General features: G+C 39.9%; 1 protein-coding gene across 2 annotated transcripts in view; it reads right to left on the bottom strand.

Annotated features, from left to right (window-relative positions):
* The window catches only part of Cdh2 (cadherin 2), a 213,962-nt gene that overhangs the window by 161,990 nt on the left and 33,564 nt on the right, over positions 1 to 18,408 (bottom strand). For both annotated transcript variants that reach the window (XM_051202011.1, XM_051202012.1), the window contains exon 2: positions 17,744 to 17,855. In XM_051202011.1, coding sequence (XP_051057968.1) covers positions 17,744 to 17,855 — 112 coding nt within the window. The remainder of the gene's footprint in view (positions 1 to 17,743; positions 17,856 to 18,408) is intronic.

Consider the following 18,408-nt stretch of genomic DNA (forward strand, 5'->3'; position numbering starts at 1 on the left):
CTTCAAAAGCAGAGTGAGACTGAGGGAGTTGTTGCCCTTCTTTAACATGATCTAGAAGAAAAACAGCACCCCAAGCCATAAGCATTAAACGTGTGTAGGTAGGATATTGAGCCATACGCATTAAATGCATAAAGATCCCAGGCCACAATCAATCCTACGTTCTGATGAGCTAGCTGCTTTTGAAAGACTGAGTTAATTAAAAATTTATAATCAGACACATAGACAGTTGCTCTCACACACTCCTCTGCTCAGCTGACTCTTAATTTTCAGAAACAGTTCTCCATACCATTTCCTCAGCTGGCCAGACATGCAAATACTCTGAGAAAGCAGATACTATTCAAGGCTGAAAAATACCTTATACCTTGTTGACCAAATGGCCTACATCCCAAAGCTCAAATGAGTATCTTAAAGCTAAAGCCTTTAAACACAGGTAAGTTTTTTTTTTTAAAGCCAAACTCAGTTGACCCAATGCCTTGACTTAACAAAAACTACTGAAATAATATCTTCTGCTAAGAAAGAGGATATTTTTCTCAAGTAGTGAGTTTTCTGCCAGGCATTTAGCTCTGGCACCAAAAGACATAATAGTAACTTATGAAAACCTGGGCCTCAGGGGTGATGTCCCTCACTGGCTCACTGTTGCTTTTTAAGGACAGTGCCTGACTTCTTCTACCTGAATCAGTGCCAGGAACCCTTGACAGCATCTTCAACATGGTACTTCACTGACCGCTGTGTAGAGCTTATATTAAGATATGACCTAGAAAAAGGCCCGGATCTTTAGCCTTTATACTCAGTCTTATAATATATTTTACATAAAACCAAAACATTTTGGAAGACATTTGAGGGGAAAAAAATCCATTTGGAGAGGGTGAAAACACAAAGGTCCTGGAGAGTAAGAAAATGTTCCCAAGGCCTTTTTAGGACCTGAAAAAGAGTTCTTACAGCTCTACTAAAACCTCCTTTTACCCAAATGCTTTCTACCCCTTGCAAACTAGTGTCATGGTTCTGTCTTTCATCTTCCTAAATTTTTCTTCTTCAGAGGTTAAAAAAAAAAAAAAACAAACAAACAATTAACACCAGTGTCTGGAGTAACTACTACTCTTTGATGTAATTGTCTGCTTCTGAATGAATCCATTTTTATTTATACTTGATTATTCCCCCTATTCAGTAGCACTAAGAAGCCAACTTTTTCTGGTCATCATGACAGATAGTAGAAGTAATGACCAAGAAAGTGGGATAGGCCCTACTTTAGACAGCTGAGCAGACTATCAGAGCAATTCACTCTCCTGCCCAGGTACTTTCTATATCCCTACCATAACGCTTTCTCTTTCCAACTACATCTCATGCAAGCCTCTTAATTCCCCTGAAGGCTCAGAGTCTGTGCTCACAACCTCCTTGAGACCTTCTGGGGGACCTAGTATCAGTTAGGATGCAACTCACTGTGTGTGACAGAAAACTCATCTCACGCTGCCTTACACAATCGATGGAGCTTATCAGCTAACATGACTAGAGGCCCAAGGGTAGAATGAGCTCCTAGATCATATTAATTCAGCAGTTCAGTAATTTCGCTTAGGGGTAGATTTCTTTCCACTCTACTAGGAAGTGTACAGCTGATGAGGACTCCTGAGGTTGCTTCCTTGTCCCAACCAAAGGAGGAGATGAAGACAAAGGGAAGACTGCTGCTTTATCTCTGGAAGCAGAGATGGACTTAGCTGCTTCCGAGCTTAGTCAAGCAACCAATAGAACATAGCTTCTCAAATACTTGCTGGAGGAAAATCTCTCTGGGGAGACCACCACAATGCCCACAATGCATGTGACTTCCAGAAAGACACTCATAACGGTTCACAACTTTAGACATGAACATCACCCAAACTGCCCTCTCCACAAATCCATAGAGGACTCCAACTCCCCACCCATGGCGATGCCTTCCTTCCTCCTCAATCATTCAAATATCTTTAGGGAATTGGTCTATGTTTTGGGGAAGTCTTTTCCAACAATAACAATCAAATGCAACTTTTTAGGGAGAGCTGGTAGAGATGGCTGTCTTGCTGATCTAGAAGAGACTCAAGATCTGCTCCCAGCACCCACATGGGATAGTTCATAACAACCTGTACCTGCAGCTCTAGAGAGCCTGACACTCTTTTCTGGCCTCTATGAACACCTTCATACACATGGCATACACATGCATACACATACATTTCAAAAGCAAACATAAAAAACAAAGTCTGATGTCATAGATACAGTACTTATTTTCTGAAATTGCTGTTCTTCAAAGGCAACTTCTATGGTCATCTCTGAAATGTTCATCTTTTCTTACAGGAACCTTCGCTTAGGAAAAGAGTCATCACAGGCACATCTTGTGGAAGCTGACATCAGTAACAATATAGGGGTATAGGCACCAGAGCTATGGCTTCAAATCCTGACACCTTGATTCCTGAATGCTACCCCTTTAAATAAATAAAACTCACTGTGTCTGAATGCCCTTATCCACATTAGCAATTCTGTAGGAACATTTTAAAGGTTAAGGATCAATAAATTGGGAATTAGGAGGATGTAAATTACTGATGAGTAAGATATTACCATTACTAATCTATGAAATGCATTGTTGTTGCTTTCTACTATTCTCATAAGCTATACGTCAGTCCTGTGTGGCAGACAAGTGATTTTCATCTGTATCTATGACGAGCTGCCTGCTGCACCCTATGTTCTACATAACATAGCGCTGTTCCATGAGGACCACATATGTGTTTCTCCACCCTGCACAGAAATGAATTTATGATCCTTAAAAAAGGTGGGGAGATGGCCCATGATGTGAGCTACTTGGCCTTTTCCATGACCTTTACCCTAAGAAGAAACAGGATTAAAAAGAAAAACAAAATAAAACCCATCAGTGTTCTAAACATTGGAACTGCAGCAGTGATAACCCCAGGAAAGCACAAAAGTCTCTGTGATCACAGGAAAAGGCATGGGAAAGTGACTTTGCACCTTGGTTGTCTATGTGGATTTGAAAAGCTAACAGTGTGCACTGGGTGTGAGGAACAAGCAAAATCAAGGACCCCCTAAAAGCGCTCTCAGGAGCAAACTCTGTGGACTCAGCATGGTCTGGAAACACCCACATCCTGATCTGGCTGACATGCAGAGTTCATGAACTAAAATATGATGCTTGAGAGTGTCAGGAAGTATGAGGCACTGTGAAGCTGGGACACACTAAGAGGAACTGTCCTGAATGTCAAAGGCCAGGTGTCAAACTATTGCACAGAATTGCTGACATGTTTACATGTGGCCACAGAAGCCATGCACCAACAAGCATCCTCCTTTAAGCTGTTTCCTTATGTGATTGCTTGGAAAATACTTCCACAATGTTGTTCAAATTAAGAAGTATTTAGGACATTTAAATTTAAAACTACTAAAACTGAGAGAATGGGGCACTACAATGATATCATGGTATCTATTAATTAGTAAGTGATTATGAACATCATGCTAGGCTTTTTCAGTTGAGTAGCTATCATCTCACGAAGGACCATTTCCCTACAATACAAATACAATAAGATGCTTCAATGAATTTATTTATCTGTTACATTGATGAATGACAAGTCAAAGAAAGATGCCAGGGCAGATCAATGTGACTGAATTGATGGAATAATTACATAAGTGAATAATTCAAACATCTGGAGGATTTAATTTTACAAAGGAAGTAAGATGACAAATATTAGGTTCTGTGGAGATTCTCTGGTATTTCATTAAGGTATTCCATTTTTTAAAACTTTTTATTGTTGTTGTTCTTTAAAATCACATAGTAAAGCATTTAATGTAAATGGCCATCACAAATTATTAGTGTTTTTCTTGCTCCCACAATGCATCAGCTTTGTCTGGGCAACAGCATTTTCCAAGCAATTTCTCCATGCCAAGAAATTTGTTGAATGAATCTACCTAACACAAATATTTCCTAGACCCTAAGAATGTCACTTATCTTCATCTCTTTCTTAAATGCATAATTCATGCTAAATTTGAGACTAATTCATTTTGACGTTACTTTTGAAATCAAAGACTAAATGATAATCAATGGGTCCTGGTGTGTAGGATCTGAGAACATAATGTGGCAAAGTGATAACTAAGGGCAAGTGCTGAGGAGAAAGAGCCTCAGGAAGACCAGCTGATGACCATCGAGGCGTTGCCTCCCTGACAAGAGTGCCCTCACTCAGACTACAACTTCTGCAGGTAAGCAAAGCAGCCAGGATGGAGCAAGGCGTGTCAGGGATTAACCGACACTGGGGCTGGAGAGATGGCTCCATGGTTAAGAGCACTTGCCCTGAATTGGTTCCCAGCACCTACATCATCAGGAGACTCACAATTATTCAACTCAAGCTCCAGTTCATCCCTCATACTCTTCCTAGCCTCTGTGGGGACCCGCACACTTTTACCTTACATTCATTCACACACTGACACAAAAATAGAAAATGTTCCTTTTAAAAAGGCCGAGAAATAAAACTTAGGGGCCATTTTCATTGGCTTCATTCATCCTTTTGTTACTATTGTCACAAGTAAGTGAAGAACCAGTCTTCATTTACTTGACACTTGCATTAGAACTGCCTATAATGATTTTTAAAGTTCTTCAATTTTTTTTTATTTTAAAATTTTATTTTAAATTTCTTATTTTAAAATGTTTAAATGCTTAAAAAAATCAACAAAGTTGGTTAGGAGTATACACAAGATATAATTTGATCCAGCTGTTGGGAGAGCCCATTTATCTAAAGACAGAGAGTGGTTTCTACATACAAGGCAGGGAGGAGATAAATCTACAACATCCAACACCTCATCTTACATATGTGGACAAATATGGCTTGACATCTACACACAGAATCACAAATAACGGAATAGGATCTTTTCTGTTACTGAAAAAAAAAAAAAAAAAAAAAAAAAAAGGCCAGCTGTGCACATGTCAATGTCACCACCTCTATCTGCATCACCCTTGGAATTCACCTGAGGCCATGCCACGAGCACCCAAACCTCAAGTCTACTGTGGTGCCATGAGAACCGGCCCTTCAACACGATCCAACACACAAAACAACACAGTTCGCTATCCATAAAACAAACCTGATGACCTAAAGAAGGAAACACTACAGAGGACTCATGAATGACTTTCCCCTTCCAACTGAGTAAGTATGACCTATAAAGACTTGATAACCAACCATGGGAAAGAAAGCTTCTGGGCTGGAGAGAAGGCTTAGCCAAAATAAGTTAGTGACAGACAGCATGAGAGGGCCAAGTGTGAACACATACATAAAGTTGGGTTGCTGGGGAGAATCTGTGAGCAGCTGGAGAAGGGAAAAATTATCAAAACATATTATAGGAATAAAGGTTAGGGGTTGGAGGGAAAGCTCAGAGATTAAAAGCACTGACTGCTCTCCAAGAAGCCCAGAGTTCAGTTCTCAGAACCCACTGCCTGTAATTCCAGATTCAGGGGATCTGATGCCCTCTTATAATACGCAGGATGCCAGCATGCATGGAGGGCACATAAGCGCATACAACCAAACACACATACACATATAAATAAATAAGCAAATAAATAAATACATGAAAGCTGAAAACCATTCAAAACTTTTAACAAAAAGTAAGTAAGTGAGATTTTCCACTGGCTGTCCCAAGAAGACAAAGCCCAAAAGGCCAGGGGAAAAAAGTAAAAATGAAAGCTCAGACTGCTGTAAGCATCAGGTACTGATGGTTACAAAGAAAAATAAATGTGTTTATATCAACAAGCACAATCGGGAGTCCATCTTTGTTTTATATTCTGTCACTTTTGGGGGCAAACATCTATTGGTATGAATGTCCTGTCAATGGCCTTCATAATACCAATGCATGTGCTCTTTAGTATCAGTTGCATCATGAATATTCATTGGTACTATGTTTCCATCCAAGTACATGGTGTGTGTTTAACATATTACCCCTTTGCCCCCGCTCCTATTGGTCCCCTTTGCTCCTTTATACATTTTGGTTTTTTATTCTAATTCCATGTCACGTATACATTCAGGACTTCATGTATATACCTAAAGTCATGAAGTCACATTTGCTTTGACAGCATGTGTGTGCTTCCTGAAACCAGGTCATTTTCTGTGTGCCAAAAAGGAAAGGAAAGAAGGGTTTCCAACAGGGTCTGAAATGGTAGAAACTCAGGCACGCTGGTTCTGCTGCTTCTGCCTACATACTGTGGTCACACTCTTTCTCCACTCCATTGCCTGACATTACAAACTTCTATTTTAAGGAAACCATGGCCCAAGAATTGAAATATAGTCTTAGCTGTAAGCTGAAATCCAACAGCCTATTCTTGATAGTTTCCTGGCTTAGAGAGGGAGGGAAAAGAGGAAGAGAGAACAAGAAAGGGTTCATTTCTTCAAGTTGATTAACAGCACCTAAAACTTGTTATAGTATTGTGTGCTTTGCTATTCAAACGGTCTTTTGGAAAATAATTGCAGGCATCTTTTCCTAGAGTGACCGAGCACCTGGCATGTCACGTGAGTCTCTGGGTATTGGTGAAGCTAGGATCTTTATTGAAAAAAAAAAAATCTTACAAGCATAACACTTGTAAAAAAAACACATAAATCTTACCAGTCTTGGAAAGCAGCTTGTTTGACAGTCACTGAAGGTTTTGAGTTAATTTCACCTCTAGCCAGAGCCAAAAACGATAACGTCACCGTAAATAATTCCATTCCTACCCGAAGTTGGCTGACAGAGCCAGACCTGCTTCAAAGGCAAGAGAAATGCCCCTGCCATACGCATCAGGGCACATGGTATTCTGTTCAGTTGAGAGCAAAACCTCGCTTTTAAAGAAGACAGTGATCTAGAGTGTTGAATCACCACTGAAGAAACAGATGTTCAGCCAGAGACCTAGGAGAATGAGGGAGCCCAGGCAATCATGACCATGTATGCTGAGAATGTGGAAACCAAGTCACAAGGATTTTGCTTTTCTGTTGATCACCAACCTCTGGTTTCTTAAAAAGGAACTACTGTGTGTTAAATATTCAAGAACACCTTTCAGAATGGAAAAAAAAAGTGATTAAAAAAAATGACCTCTGGGGATAAGAGACAACACAGTACAATGTGGGGATCAATGGCACCCTGGGTAAAATTTTTAGAAATATGATTCAGTCAACCTTGTTGAGAAATCACTTTTTTAGCAGAATGCTCCAAAGATGGAGCAGACATCATATTGGAATGATCTCTTCCCCACTTCAGAGGAGAGAGTGGTGGCAGTATTCTGGTAGAAACTGGATAACCATCTGTTAAGAATACTGGAGCCATGAAAATACTGTTTGCATCATGGAACACCACAAAGGTTTTATTTTTATCCTCTTTGCCTTTTCTGTAAAGGGAACCTTCTCAGATAAATGAGATGGCTGGAATGAGGACTTGTGACCATCTGAGGCTCGGTATCAAAGGGCCTTGCAGTGGGTTCAAATGCAAGTGTTTAAAACACCTGCAGAGCTGGTACCAATACAGATTTCTGAGTTCAACTTCATCTCATTTCCCAAGCCAGGTCTATGTTCTGAGCAACTGATTGACTGCTGTCAACAGTACTGTGATGTTTTCCTTCCCATTGCACTAGTTTTCGCTTCATAAAACATTTAAGAAACCACTTATAAATAATCCCCCATGTGTAGCCACTTTCCTCTCTAACTTCCAATCAAATTCCCCTTTAGTCTCATGGAAAATTCAATCCTTATGCAACTTCCCTCCTCTACCTGACTGTAGAACATACAGGCAGTCAAGCTTTTGAGCATTGTCTCTGAGAGTTTTCATCAAAGACAAGAGCAACTCTCATTGTGGATCCCAGTGGCAGCTTCTCAGTTCCTCCTGTGAACAGACATTTAGTGGATGTGAACACTCTGTCACTGTGAAACACTCTTCACCCTACAAGTCATCACACTCTCCTGGGGCTTCTCCTTCCTCACCGGTCTCCTTAACACTGGACTCTTCAAGTGTTCCTCTCCTCCCATCAACTCCTGAGTGACCTGTTCTGTGCGTGTCTGTCTGTACTGTAAGAACATGGAGTACTTTCCATTCTGCAGCCTTGGTCTCTCCACTAAGCCCTAGAATTCCATGTGAATATCTCCCTGGCTTCTCTCATGATCCTCCAACACTGTGAGAAATGACCTACTCAGTGCCCAGACACCTTGGAGCCTCCCTCAATGCATTTTTCTCTCATGCTAATACTCTCAATCCATCATATCCCACTAGCTTTATATGGAAATGTACTTAGAAAATTCCACACAGAAACAAAATAAAGCAGAGGTTGAATATTAAAAGGTGTTTATACCACAAAATTCTCAGACACACAGCAGCAAGTCTCCCTGGTCTTTGATTGTTCGCTGAAGTCTTAGAGCACCAAAAAGAGAACAAAATGAGAGGAAAAAGTAGATAGGCTGACTTGCATCAGAACTAAATATGCGATCATGGGTGGACATACCTATAATCAAAAGCACAGGCATCATCAGTTCCAGACCAGGCTTAGCTTTTATGTAAAGAACAAGTACAGTAGTTCCTATATAACAAGACCCTATGTCTAAAACCCAAGGAAGGGCTGGAGATATAACTCAGTGGTAAAACACATAACATATGTATTTAAGGCTCCTAGTTTACACACACACACACACACACCCACACATGCAAGCATGCACACACACACACACACACACACATACACACCCACACATGCAAGCATGCACACACACACACAGAAAGAAAGAAAGAAAGAAAGAAAGAAAGAAAGAAAGAAAGAAAGAAAGAAAGAATTTATTAGAACGGCTTATAGGCTGTGGTCCAGTTAGTCTAACAATGGCTATCTATGAACAGGAAGTAGTTGCCTAGTCCAAGAGTCTGGATGTCTCAGCTGGTCTTCAGTATACATCTTGGAGAATCCCAAAGAGCAGGCGTTAATGCCAGTGAAGGGATGGACTTGCTATGAAGAGCAAGAGCAAGCAGGCAAAGAAAGCAAGCTTCCTTCTTCCATGTCCTTTATACAGGCTGCCAGTAGAAGGTGTGGCCCAGGTTAAAGGTGGATCTCCCCACTTCAAAGATCTGGAATAAAAGTGGGTGTTCCCATTTCAAATGATTTAATTAAGAAAAATTTTCCTCATCGGTGTGCCTAGCCTTTTGGGATATATTTAATTCCAGATGTAGTCAAATTGATAACCAAGAATAGTTATCACAGGGACCATTTTACAAAATCACTAACCAAAAGCATAATAGCAGAGTCCTTGTGATTACATTCCATTTCCAAAGCCTGCCTCCTGATACCATATTTACTGTTAGCATTTCTGCATGTGACTTTTGAGATGAGTGCAGGGACACAGACATTGAGACCACAGTAGTGGTCTTCTCACCTTCTGGAATATTCCCTTTGTTGCATAGACATTTTGGTGTGTGTGTGTGTGTGTGTGTGTGTGTGTGTGTGTGTGTGTGTGTGTGTGTGTGTTTCATTCTATGAGCTCTGCTCCTCTAGACAGCAATGACTTATACTGACATAGACAGCTCCATGGCTGCTTCTGCCATGGGGGTCACAGTAATGCTAAGAGGGCCTCATATGATAAGGCAGATCATCACCTGAAACCACATCTGCACAAACTCTGAACCTGGATGTCTCTACCTTCAGAGAAAGGAGAAATAAACTTCTATTGCTATTAACCATCCAATCTACAGTATTTTGCTACACTAACCCAAAAAGATAAAGGCAACAGCCTATAAAACAAGACATGCCTACAAACCACGTATCTAATAAAAGCATGCTTTCTAGGAGATCACTCTCTCTCCTTCTCTCTCTCTCTCTCTCTCTCTCTCTCTCTCTCTCTCTCTCTCTCTCTCTCCCTCTCTCTTTCTTTATCTAGCTATCTGTGTATGAGTATTCCCATGACTCTAAAACAAAGACAGAGCTAAATTTCTAAAAATGAGCCAAGGATTTGAATAGATATTTCTTCAAAATTACATACAAATGAAATATTCAAAAAGGATGTCCAACATCATTAGTCATCAGGAAAATGCAAATCAAAAGTATAATGAGGTGCATCTTCATACCCACCAGGATAGTTGTAATAAAAATAAATGTAAAATAACATGTGCTTGTCTGGGAGAATACTGCTTCTATGGAAAGCATTTCATAGGTCTGCAATGATGTAAACATAGAAACAGTCTCTTCATTTCACGATCAGGTATACATTTGGGGGGGAAAAAAAACCCAGGTTCTCAAAAACATTGTAGGTGTTATGTATGCACGTTCAAACCAGCAGCATTCCCAGTGACCCGAAAGTGAAAGCACCTATTTTGTCTATCAACACATTAATCATTAACAGGATGGATGAATACATGTGGGTGGTGTGTGTACGACTGATGTGCCACTGTATGTGTGACTGGCTCCACACAATGCAAAGCATTCACCGATAAGGAGGAATGAGGTTCTGATGACACAAACTAGAGAGTCAAAGAATTTCCCAGAGTTCTATGCTGTGTGGGAGAAGTGGCTGGAAAGTCTGTGCGCTGGCTGGGAGATAAAAGTGGAGCAGTGCTGCTTGGGCAGAACCCCTTACTCTGACGTGGGAGAAATGTCTGGAAGTGGAAAGAGCTGGTGTTTGTACCACTCTGAATAGACTAAGTGCCATGGCGCCAATCACTTTAAAAGGGTTAATTCCATGTTATACGACTTTCGCTGCGCCTACGTTTCCTGCAGAGTTCTAAGTCACCCTTCTTGCCGCCATCACCATGGGCCCCTCACCCTCTCACACTGGCCTCCCATCTGGCCTCTCCTCCTGTCTTTTCTCAGTGTCACAGCCAGTGTGATCCTGCTTTGAAGTCCGATCATGTCCTCCCTGTGCTGAAAGCCCTCCAAAACCCTCTACCTCTTCTTAGGCAAAGCCAGAGTCCTTACATTAGTCTACAAAGCCTTACACAAAGTGGCCCGTTACTTACTACCCTGACCTCATTTCACCTCAGCCCCTTCCTGTGTCCACTCCGGTCAGCCAGGCACTCTCCCTTGGGGCCCCAAAACCTACTGTTTGCGTTTTTTTTTTTTTTTTTTTAACATTATTCCCCTCAAGGATCTCCTGCTGTTGGGCCAATACATCAAATTTTAACTTACTTTTCTCTTACACCCTGGCTGCAGTCCTTAAGCTGCGAAAGCACACAGTCTCCATTTCCCTTACCTGCTGCATTTGTCTCGTGGCATTTATTTCTGCCAAAACACATAGTCCCTAACAGATGCTGACCACAAGGGCAGAAAAAAGAGTTTTCTTTCATCTTATGAGGGACGAAGATCTATAAAAATATTTGGGAAACTGGCCGTTAGTGTTTTCACGTGACAGACAAAGTGCGCATGCCTGGCTGTCTTTAACAATGTCTCCCCTTGCTACATGTTGATGAAGGAGTCAGCCTCAGCTCCTCCAAATTCCTCAAGGCTAGGAATACCTGTAAAATCCAGAGTATGTCTTCATTTGTAGCTCTCTATTAAGAAAGCAGGGGTTTGAAAAACTTGCAAGTGGGAAATAGTGCCTAAACAAATATAAACCAAAGTCCTCCGTTCTTTTACTTATTATACGGCTAATTGTATTGTTTAAAGAAAAGAAAAGAAACTTTCCAAGGCCCGCAATCTGGCTCTGAGGCCAAAGTGTTAATAATATCAGCCTGCCTGTGGACCAAGAGACAGGGGAATCAGCCAAAAGTTCAGGGGCTGGTTAGCCTGGAGTAAACAGTGTGACAGAGATGAGACAGACACTCCTTCAACAGCTTGGAAAGAGAGAACCAACTGCAGCATGTTGTCCTCTGATATCCAAGCAAGCACACACCGAGGAGACTGTGAACTTAAAAAAAAAATGGAATTAAACCTATGACTTTTTTAAAAAGACTCTGACTTTAAAAACACAACAAAAGAACTACTGCTCATGAGAACATTTTGAAAACAGATCACCATAACATGCACCCACTGCTTATCAACAGCACAGAGAATAACGTGTGTGTGTGTGTGTGTGTGTGTGTGTGTGTGTGTGTGTGTGTGTGTGACATTTTCCATAATCCATCAGAAGCCAGTTAACTGTTATGGCCTACCGGGCTTTATCAACAAGAACTTTATAAAACTACAGTTCTAATATTTTAAAACATTTTATATATTACAAACAAACAAAATTTACCAAAATAATTATAATAGGTTTTCTGAGAAGGCATCTCATTCAGTAAAAGTGCTTGCCACATAAGTATAGGCCAACTTTCCATTCCAAAACCTCTTCTTAAAAGGTGAGCCTGGTGAAGGCAGTGGTGGTGCTTGCCTTTAATCCAAGCATTTGAGAGGCAGAGGCAGGTGGATCACTCTGAGTTCAAGGCCAGCCTGGTCTACAGAATGAGTTCCAGGACAGGGAGGGCTACACTGAGAAAGCCTGCCTCATCAACAAAAAACAAAAAAAAACAAAAAAAAAAAAAAAATAAAAACAATAAGAAGAACAAAGCTGGGCCCTGGAGCAAGCAATAGTATAAAAGCAGGTACAGACAGGCATCCTAGGATGCACAAACCAGCCAGTCTACCTCAACCTTCTGGCCTCAATTCACTATGCTGCAATCACCAATGTGGAAAAGTCGTAGACAAAGATTTCTGTCCTGCCTGGTCTTATAGCCTTTTAGTCCCAAATAAATACACAGAGGCTTCCATTAATTATAAACTGTTTGGCTGGTAGCTTAGGCTCCTTATTGGCTAGCTCTGTCTTAATTATTAACCCATTTCTATTAATCTGTGTATCACCACATAGTCTTGGCTTACTGTTGATGCCAAGACCTCTTGCTTCCTCAGCAGCTACATGGTGTCTAGCTCCAGACTCACTCCCTGAGTTCCTCTTCCCAGCATTCTCCTAGTCCAGTAGTCCCTCCCATACTTCCTGCCTGGTTACATCCTGCCTGTCCATTGGATGAAACAGCTTTATTCATCAACCTAAGAGAGAAACATATATTCACAGCATAGGGAAGGACATCCCCCATCAGAAAGCAATGGAGGCAAATACTCAAGGATGGTCTCTACACACAAAGACACACCCAGTCCCACATACATACCCCTCCCAGACAATAATATGTAAGCACACACATTAACACACAAACAGCACAGCATTTGAGCCCTATACTCCTACTAAACTAGTAAAAACTACTTCAGTCATGGTGTCTAGAGTTACCCTCCTTCAGCCCCCACATTAATGCAGAACAGGCTCAATCAGCAAGCAAACTAATCTAAATTAAATCCCATGGAGTTGAACGTAATCATCATGAGCTGCCCAGAGGTTGTGCATCAGGACGGATTACTGAAAATATTCATGGTAATTGCCAGTTGCTATTTATGTTAACCAGATCTGAAGAGTTGACTTGGCAAAACAGCATGAAGACAGTCAATGCAAAACACACAAGGACATCCCTCTTGGCAACCACTCTGAAAGGACTAGGACCTTCTGCAGTGTTAGGGTGGCTGCTGGTGTGTAGACTCAGGACAGAAATGTAAGGCGGTAATTATGTTATTTTCAAGGAATGCACTTTCACAAGGTTTTTGTTATTTTTATTTTTATTATTCCCAGCTTATTGGAGTATAAGTTAAATATTATCTTCAAAAACCCTACATTTTTCTGTCAGTAAGTAGGCATGGACAAATGACGAAGAGTGAAAATAAAAGGTGTATCATTTTTTTTTTGTTGGAAGAGGAGTTGTTTATGTGATGGTCTCCAAATCTTCCCAGCATCATGTCAATCAATGTGCAAAGAGAGGAAGCAGACCTTCTACAAGCTTTGCACGAGACCTCTGGATATGTGGACTAAAACCTCCCCCATCTCTGTGGTGGACTTTTTTTTTTTTTTTTTTTATAATTATCAGCATCATCAGAACTAGGTTAGGAGGGAAAAAGCCAACACTGAGTTCTAATTCCAGGTCTGCAGCAAGCAGACTAAGAAGCTATGTAATCATGGGCAAGCCTATAATCTCTCAGAGCTCTAATTTGCTTGTCTGGAAAATGAGAGAGTTGGTAATAAGTGCTTTGAAACTGGAATAGGAAAATGTAAGGTAAAATTGACTGCCTAAACATGACAGATCTGATCCTAATTCATGAAGGCAAATATATAGCTCATAGGATTAAAATTAAAATCTTTCCAGAAAGGAATGAACAAATCTAGAAAACATTACAATATTACATGGGGATGAGGATCTGAGGATCTTAAATGAAGTAACATGCATTTAAGTTAGAGAGAGAGACAGAGAGAGAGAGAGAGAGAGAGAGAGAGAGAGAAAATTTTACAAAGAAGATTTCTACAGGGCTGGAGACATTGTTCAGTGGGCAGAGGGCTTGACACACAAGGTGATAACCTTTGTTTGGATTTCAGAGAAGAAACACAGAAGTAGCATCTATAAACCCAGTGTTTCTGCAGAGAGATAGGAGGAGAAGCTGAAACCCTAGAAGGTCAGGTAGCCCAACTTACCCAGTAGTAACAACAGAAATAGTCTCGAGCAAGATAAAAGCAAGGAGCTATCATCTGGCCTACACACACATAATGTGGCAGGCATACACACATACACATGTGCACACACACACACACACACACACACACACACACCAAACATCTTTATTTTTCCTTTGACCCAAAAACTCTGCTTTTGAACCAATTCCAGAAGAAGCTGTCCCTAAAGAAATATCAAATTTTTCAAGAATCTCCATAGCAGCACTATACATCAGAGAAGAAAATTGTAAACAACCTGTATGTTCAAAAATAGATACAAAGCTAAGAAAAAATATGGTTTTGCTAACAAAACAGAACTGAGGGTTACATAGCTCTTTTAGATAATAATGGATTCTGTCAGTGAGTCAAAGTATCCATATAACACGAGGGGCAAAGGTCCAACATAAGGCACATCCCTCTATAATTTTACGAAAACACAGACTGATGAAATCTACAAGAGATACTGGAGACCCTATCTAGTTCTTAAAGTTTGTTATCTCATGAAATTCATGACAAAGGGAGAAAATGAAAGGGAAGTTGGGGACAGGCTGTTTTCTAATGACTGTCCAGGCCACATGTGATGCCTCCCTGTGTCTTTCTAATGTCATCTTACATCTTTAATGACAGCTTAATATTTTCTAAGCACCTTCATGAACATTACTACTAAACTGTTAAAAAAAATGATCTGTGGCCCTGGTTCTAAATGCCCAAATTTTCAACTCTTTCACAATGCTTGGTATGCCACATGTATCCCGTGATATCACAGCATGCGACAGATGAGGGTGTGGTATGCCACATGTATCCATGACACCAGAGCATGCAACAGGTGAGCAACTGTCCTCTTTAAAACTGTCATCAACAGTACATTAATTAAAGGAAATAGCAAAAATAATGTTTTATCTTTTCAAATAGAGTGAAATACAGAATTAAAATGATTGACTAGGATACGAAAACTGACTCTAACTGTAAAAGACACAAATGATACAGGATTGCGAAGGGAATAGTTTGCAACACAGGGAGACAACAAATGAGAGAAAGCACAATGAACTTCAGTGATGGAAACTCTTAACATTAACCTCCATATAGTAGCACACTCCAGTGGCTTGGTAAAATGTCATAGACTGTCATGTACAATTATGTCCTTAAACAATCCAGGCCACTAGCACAGGCCAGAAGCAATCACCCTCAGTGGCTTAGCAATGTAGCATGTATAAGGTGACATGAATTTACTGCAGTATCCAAACTCATGCATAAAATTATGGCATGGCATTTTGCTTCCATGAACAGCACAGTTTTGGATTATTATCCTACTAAAGATTCCAAAAATATATAACAGATAAAAGCTGCAATCACTTAAGTCTGTTCTCTGACAGGAACATTAACTGGTGACACTAAGACTCCTTGAAATTTGAGCGAATTTTCTTCTTTTCCTAAAGTTACTTATTTCCTCTCGTGGGTGTTTTAAACCTGATGTCTTGAGCTTTCATGTGCTAGCTTGTCCTTTTACACCTTTTAAGATGGATATAGAAAACCAGTGATAGTATGTCATATGCATAACCACACATTATCAGTTATTTTACTCCCAAGATGGATGGCTAGAGAAAAAGCCAAAAGTATTTTAAATCTTTCATAATAACAACTTCAGGAGAAATCACAAGTATGTAAGTGAAATTAAAAAGGTACGAGCGAAAAGCTAAGCCCTACTTCTTGTGTTAACAGCATTATCGAATACCTGGAAAACGAGCTATTAGTTTTAAAGCTATTTAAAATATCCAAGTAATTAACATTAAATCAATGGTTTCTGGTGAAAAACTATGTGCTTATTTGTAAAATCCAAATTAAAGGCTCTTAGAAAAAAGGCATTAGTCATGTCATCAAAAAAAAAAAAAAAAATCACGCAAAACATACAATTTAAAAAGTCACACAAAAAAAAATACAATTTAAAAAAAAATCACAAACAATTACCCTAAGATTGGGGGTGGGGGGGTGCTGGCAGAATGATTTCTTAGAATCATGTCAATATATTTTGCACACTCCACTATACAAGTTCTAGGAGACTATGTAGTAATTTACATATTCAAAGAACAAGGGAAGTTTACAGGTCTTCAAGATTCTCTCTGAGATAAAGCTGAGGGAGGCACTATGATTTGAATTAAACCTCCATCAAGTCGGCCATTACCCACTAGATAAGAGTGACTTGGTGTTAAGGAAGACTAACTGACATGCACTCATTAAAAGTGCATGTAATGAGGCAGGGGCAGGAGGAGGCTTTGGAGAAAATTGGAAATCAGCTTCAGAAAGACCACATAGGTGGGAGCAAATCACAATTTAAATAGAAATTAAAATAAAATCTAAGTTGCTCCAAAGAGCCTCCCTAGCTAAGAGGCCATTTACATTTCAAAGTCCTCTGCCTCCTGTATTCTTAGGTATTAGAGCAGTAGGGTTTGTCAGTGCTATGGAGACACTTCAATTAAGGCTATGTGGTAGAGCTCTGTGCAAATTAATTAGCTGAGGTTAACAGATTTTCTAAATGCAGCACTCTCCAACAGCCTTAGAGATGTGCAAGATTTGCAAGGAATTAAAATTTAAACGACTCACTGATCAATTCTTGCTTTCTTATTTCAATAACATATTGTGTAATGATAAATGTGTTCATGACAATGCTACAAGGCTATTACTCAAAATTTTATTTGTTTCTCACTGGACCTAAAGGAAGGGGCTTTAAATTCTGCCTTAGATGGGTTTGATTTCTGATTTCAAACTAGACTTGTTGGCAAGAGTTCTCATACAGTAATCATAATGAACTTGTTCATATTTACATGGAAAATGAGTCTATATTTCAGATTCACATATGTTTCACATACACAATCTTTCTAGTAATTTTGCCAAATATTAAAACTGAACATGTCTTAATCAGAGTTAATATTTATGAGTTCCTTTCTGAAATTCAAGGAAGTAATTTTTGACCCTTACAATCAGATGTCTGATAAGCAACCATTCTTCAGACTAAGTAAAATATATGCAGAAAAAGGAGTTGTGTGAAGTTTCTTCATATAAACTGAACGAGGAAGAAATTTGAAAATTTCACAAGGCCAAGAGCCTTCCGACAATGTACATAAGAAATACATTAGCTTCTCTGTAGGTAAAGTCACTATGCTGTGAAAACCCCGCTCTCGCTGTGCCAGAGAAATGAATCAGAGACCTTCTGAAGAGCATGGACAATACATAGACAAGAATTATTTTAAGATTATTACCATTGAGAAGAGGCTGTCCTTCGTGCACATCCTTTGGCAAGACTGCACTGTAAACATCTTCAGGAAATCCAGTCTTGCATAATGCAATTTCACCAGAAGCCTCCACAGACGCCTGGAACACAAGAGAGAAATGCAGTTGATGATTGCTACCTCCTTCTACTGAGACACAGTCCACTTGGCACCCAGCCCCATTTTTTTCAACTATCTTGTACAAACAACCTCTGTTTCTGAAGGGTTACAATTAGAATGTAGAGGGCAAAGGGTCAATCTTTTTGATAATTGGAGTTAAAGAAACAAATCCCACTTGTCCAGTCCTGAAAAATCTACATAATACACATTTCAGGTTTCTCTAAGGGCTGACCATTTCCATTTAAATGGCCATTGTGTATGAAGAGGACCAAGTAGGCATGGATAGGAGTCAGCCAAATAGTCCCAGGGGCCCACACATCACCCATAGTAACGAGAAGGCACATGGAAAAAAAAGTATACATTCAAGTGTATTCTAGTTATGAGTGAAGTTTAATTCAACACTCTTTGTTGACGGAAAGACAGTAATGATAAATGTACTACAGAATCCATTATGCATGCCAAGTCAAACCAAACAACATCAAGGATATAGTCTTTGAATTCAAAAATGTATGGTTTAAAAAAAACTATTTTAAAAA

Source organism: Phodopus roborovskii, unplaced genomic scaffold, assembly GCF_943737965.1.
Source record: "Phodopus roborovskii unplaced genomic scaffold, PHOROB, whole genome shotgun sequence".
In the NCBI taxonomy this organism is placed as follows: domain Eukaryota; kingdom Metazoa; phylum Chordata; class Mammalia; order Rodentia; family Cricetidae; genus Phodopus; species Phodopus roborovskii.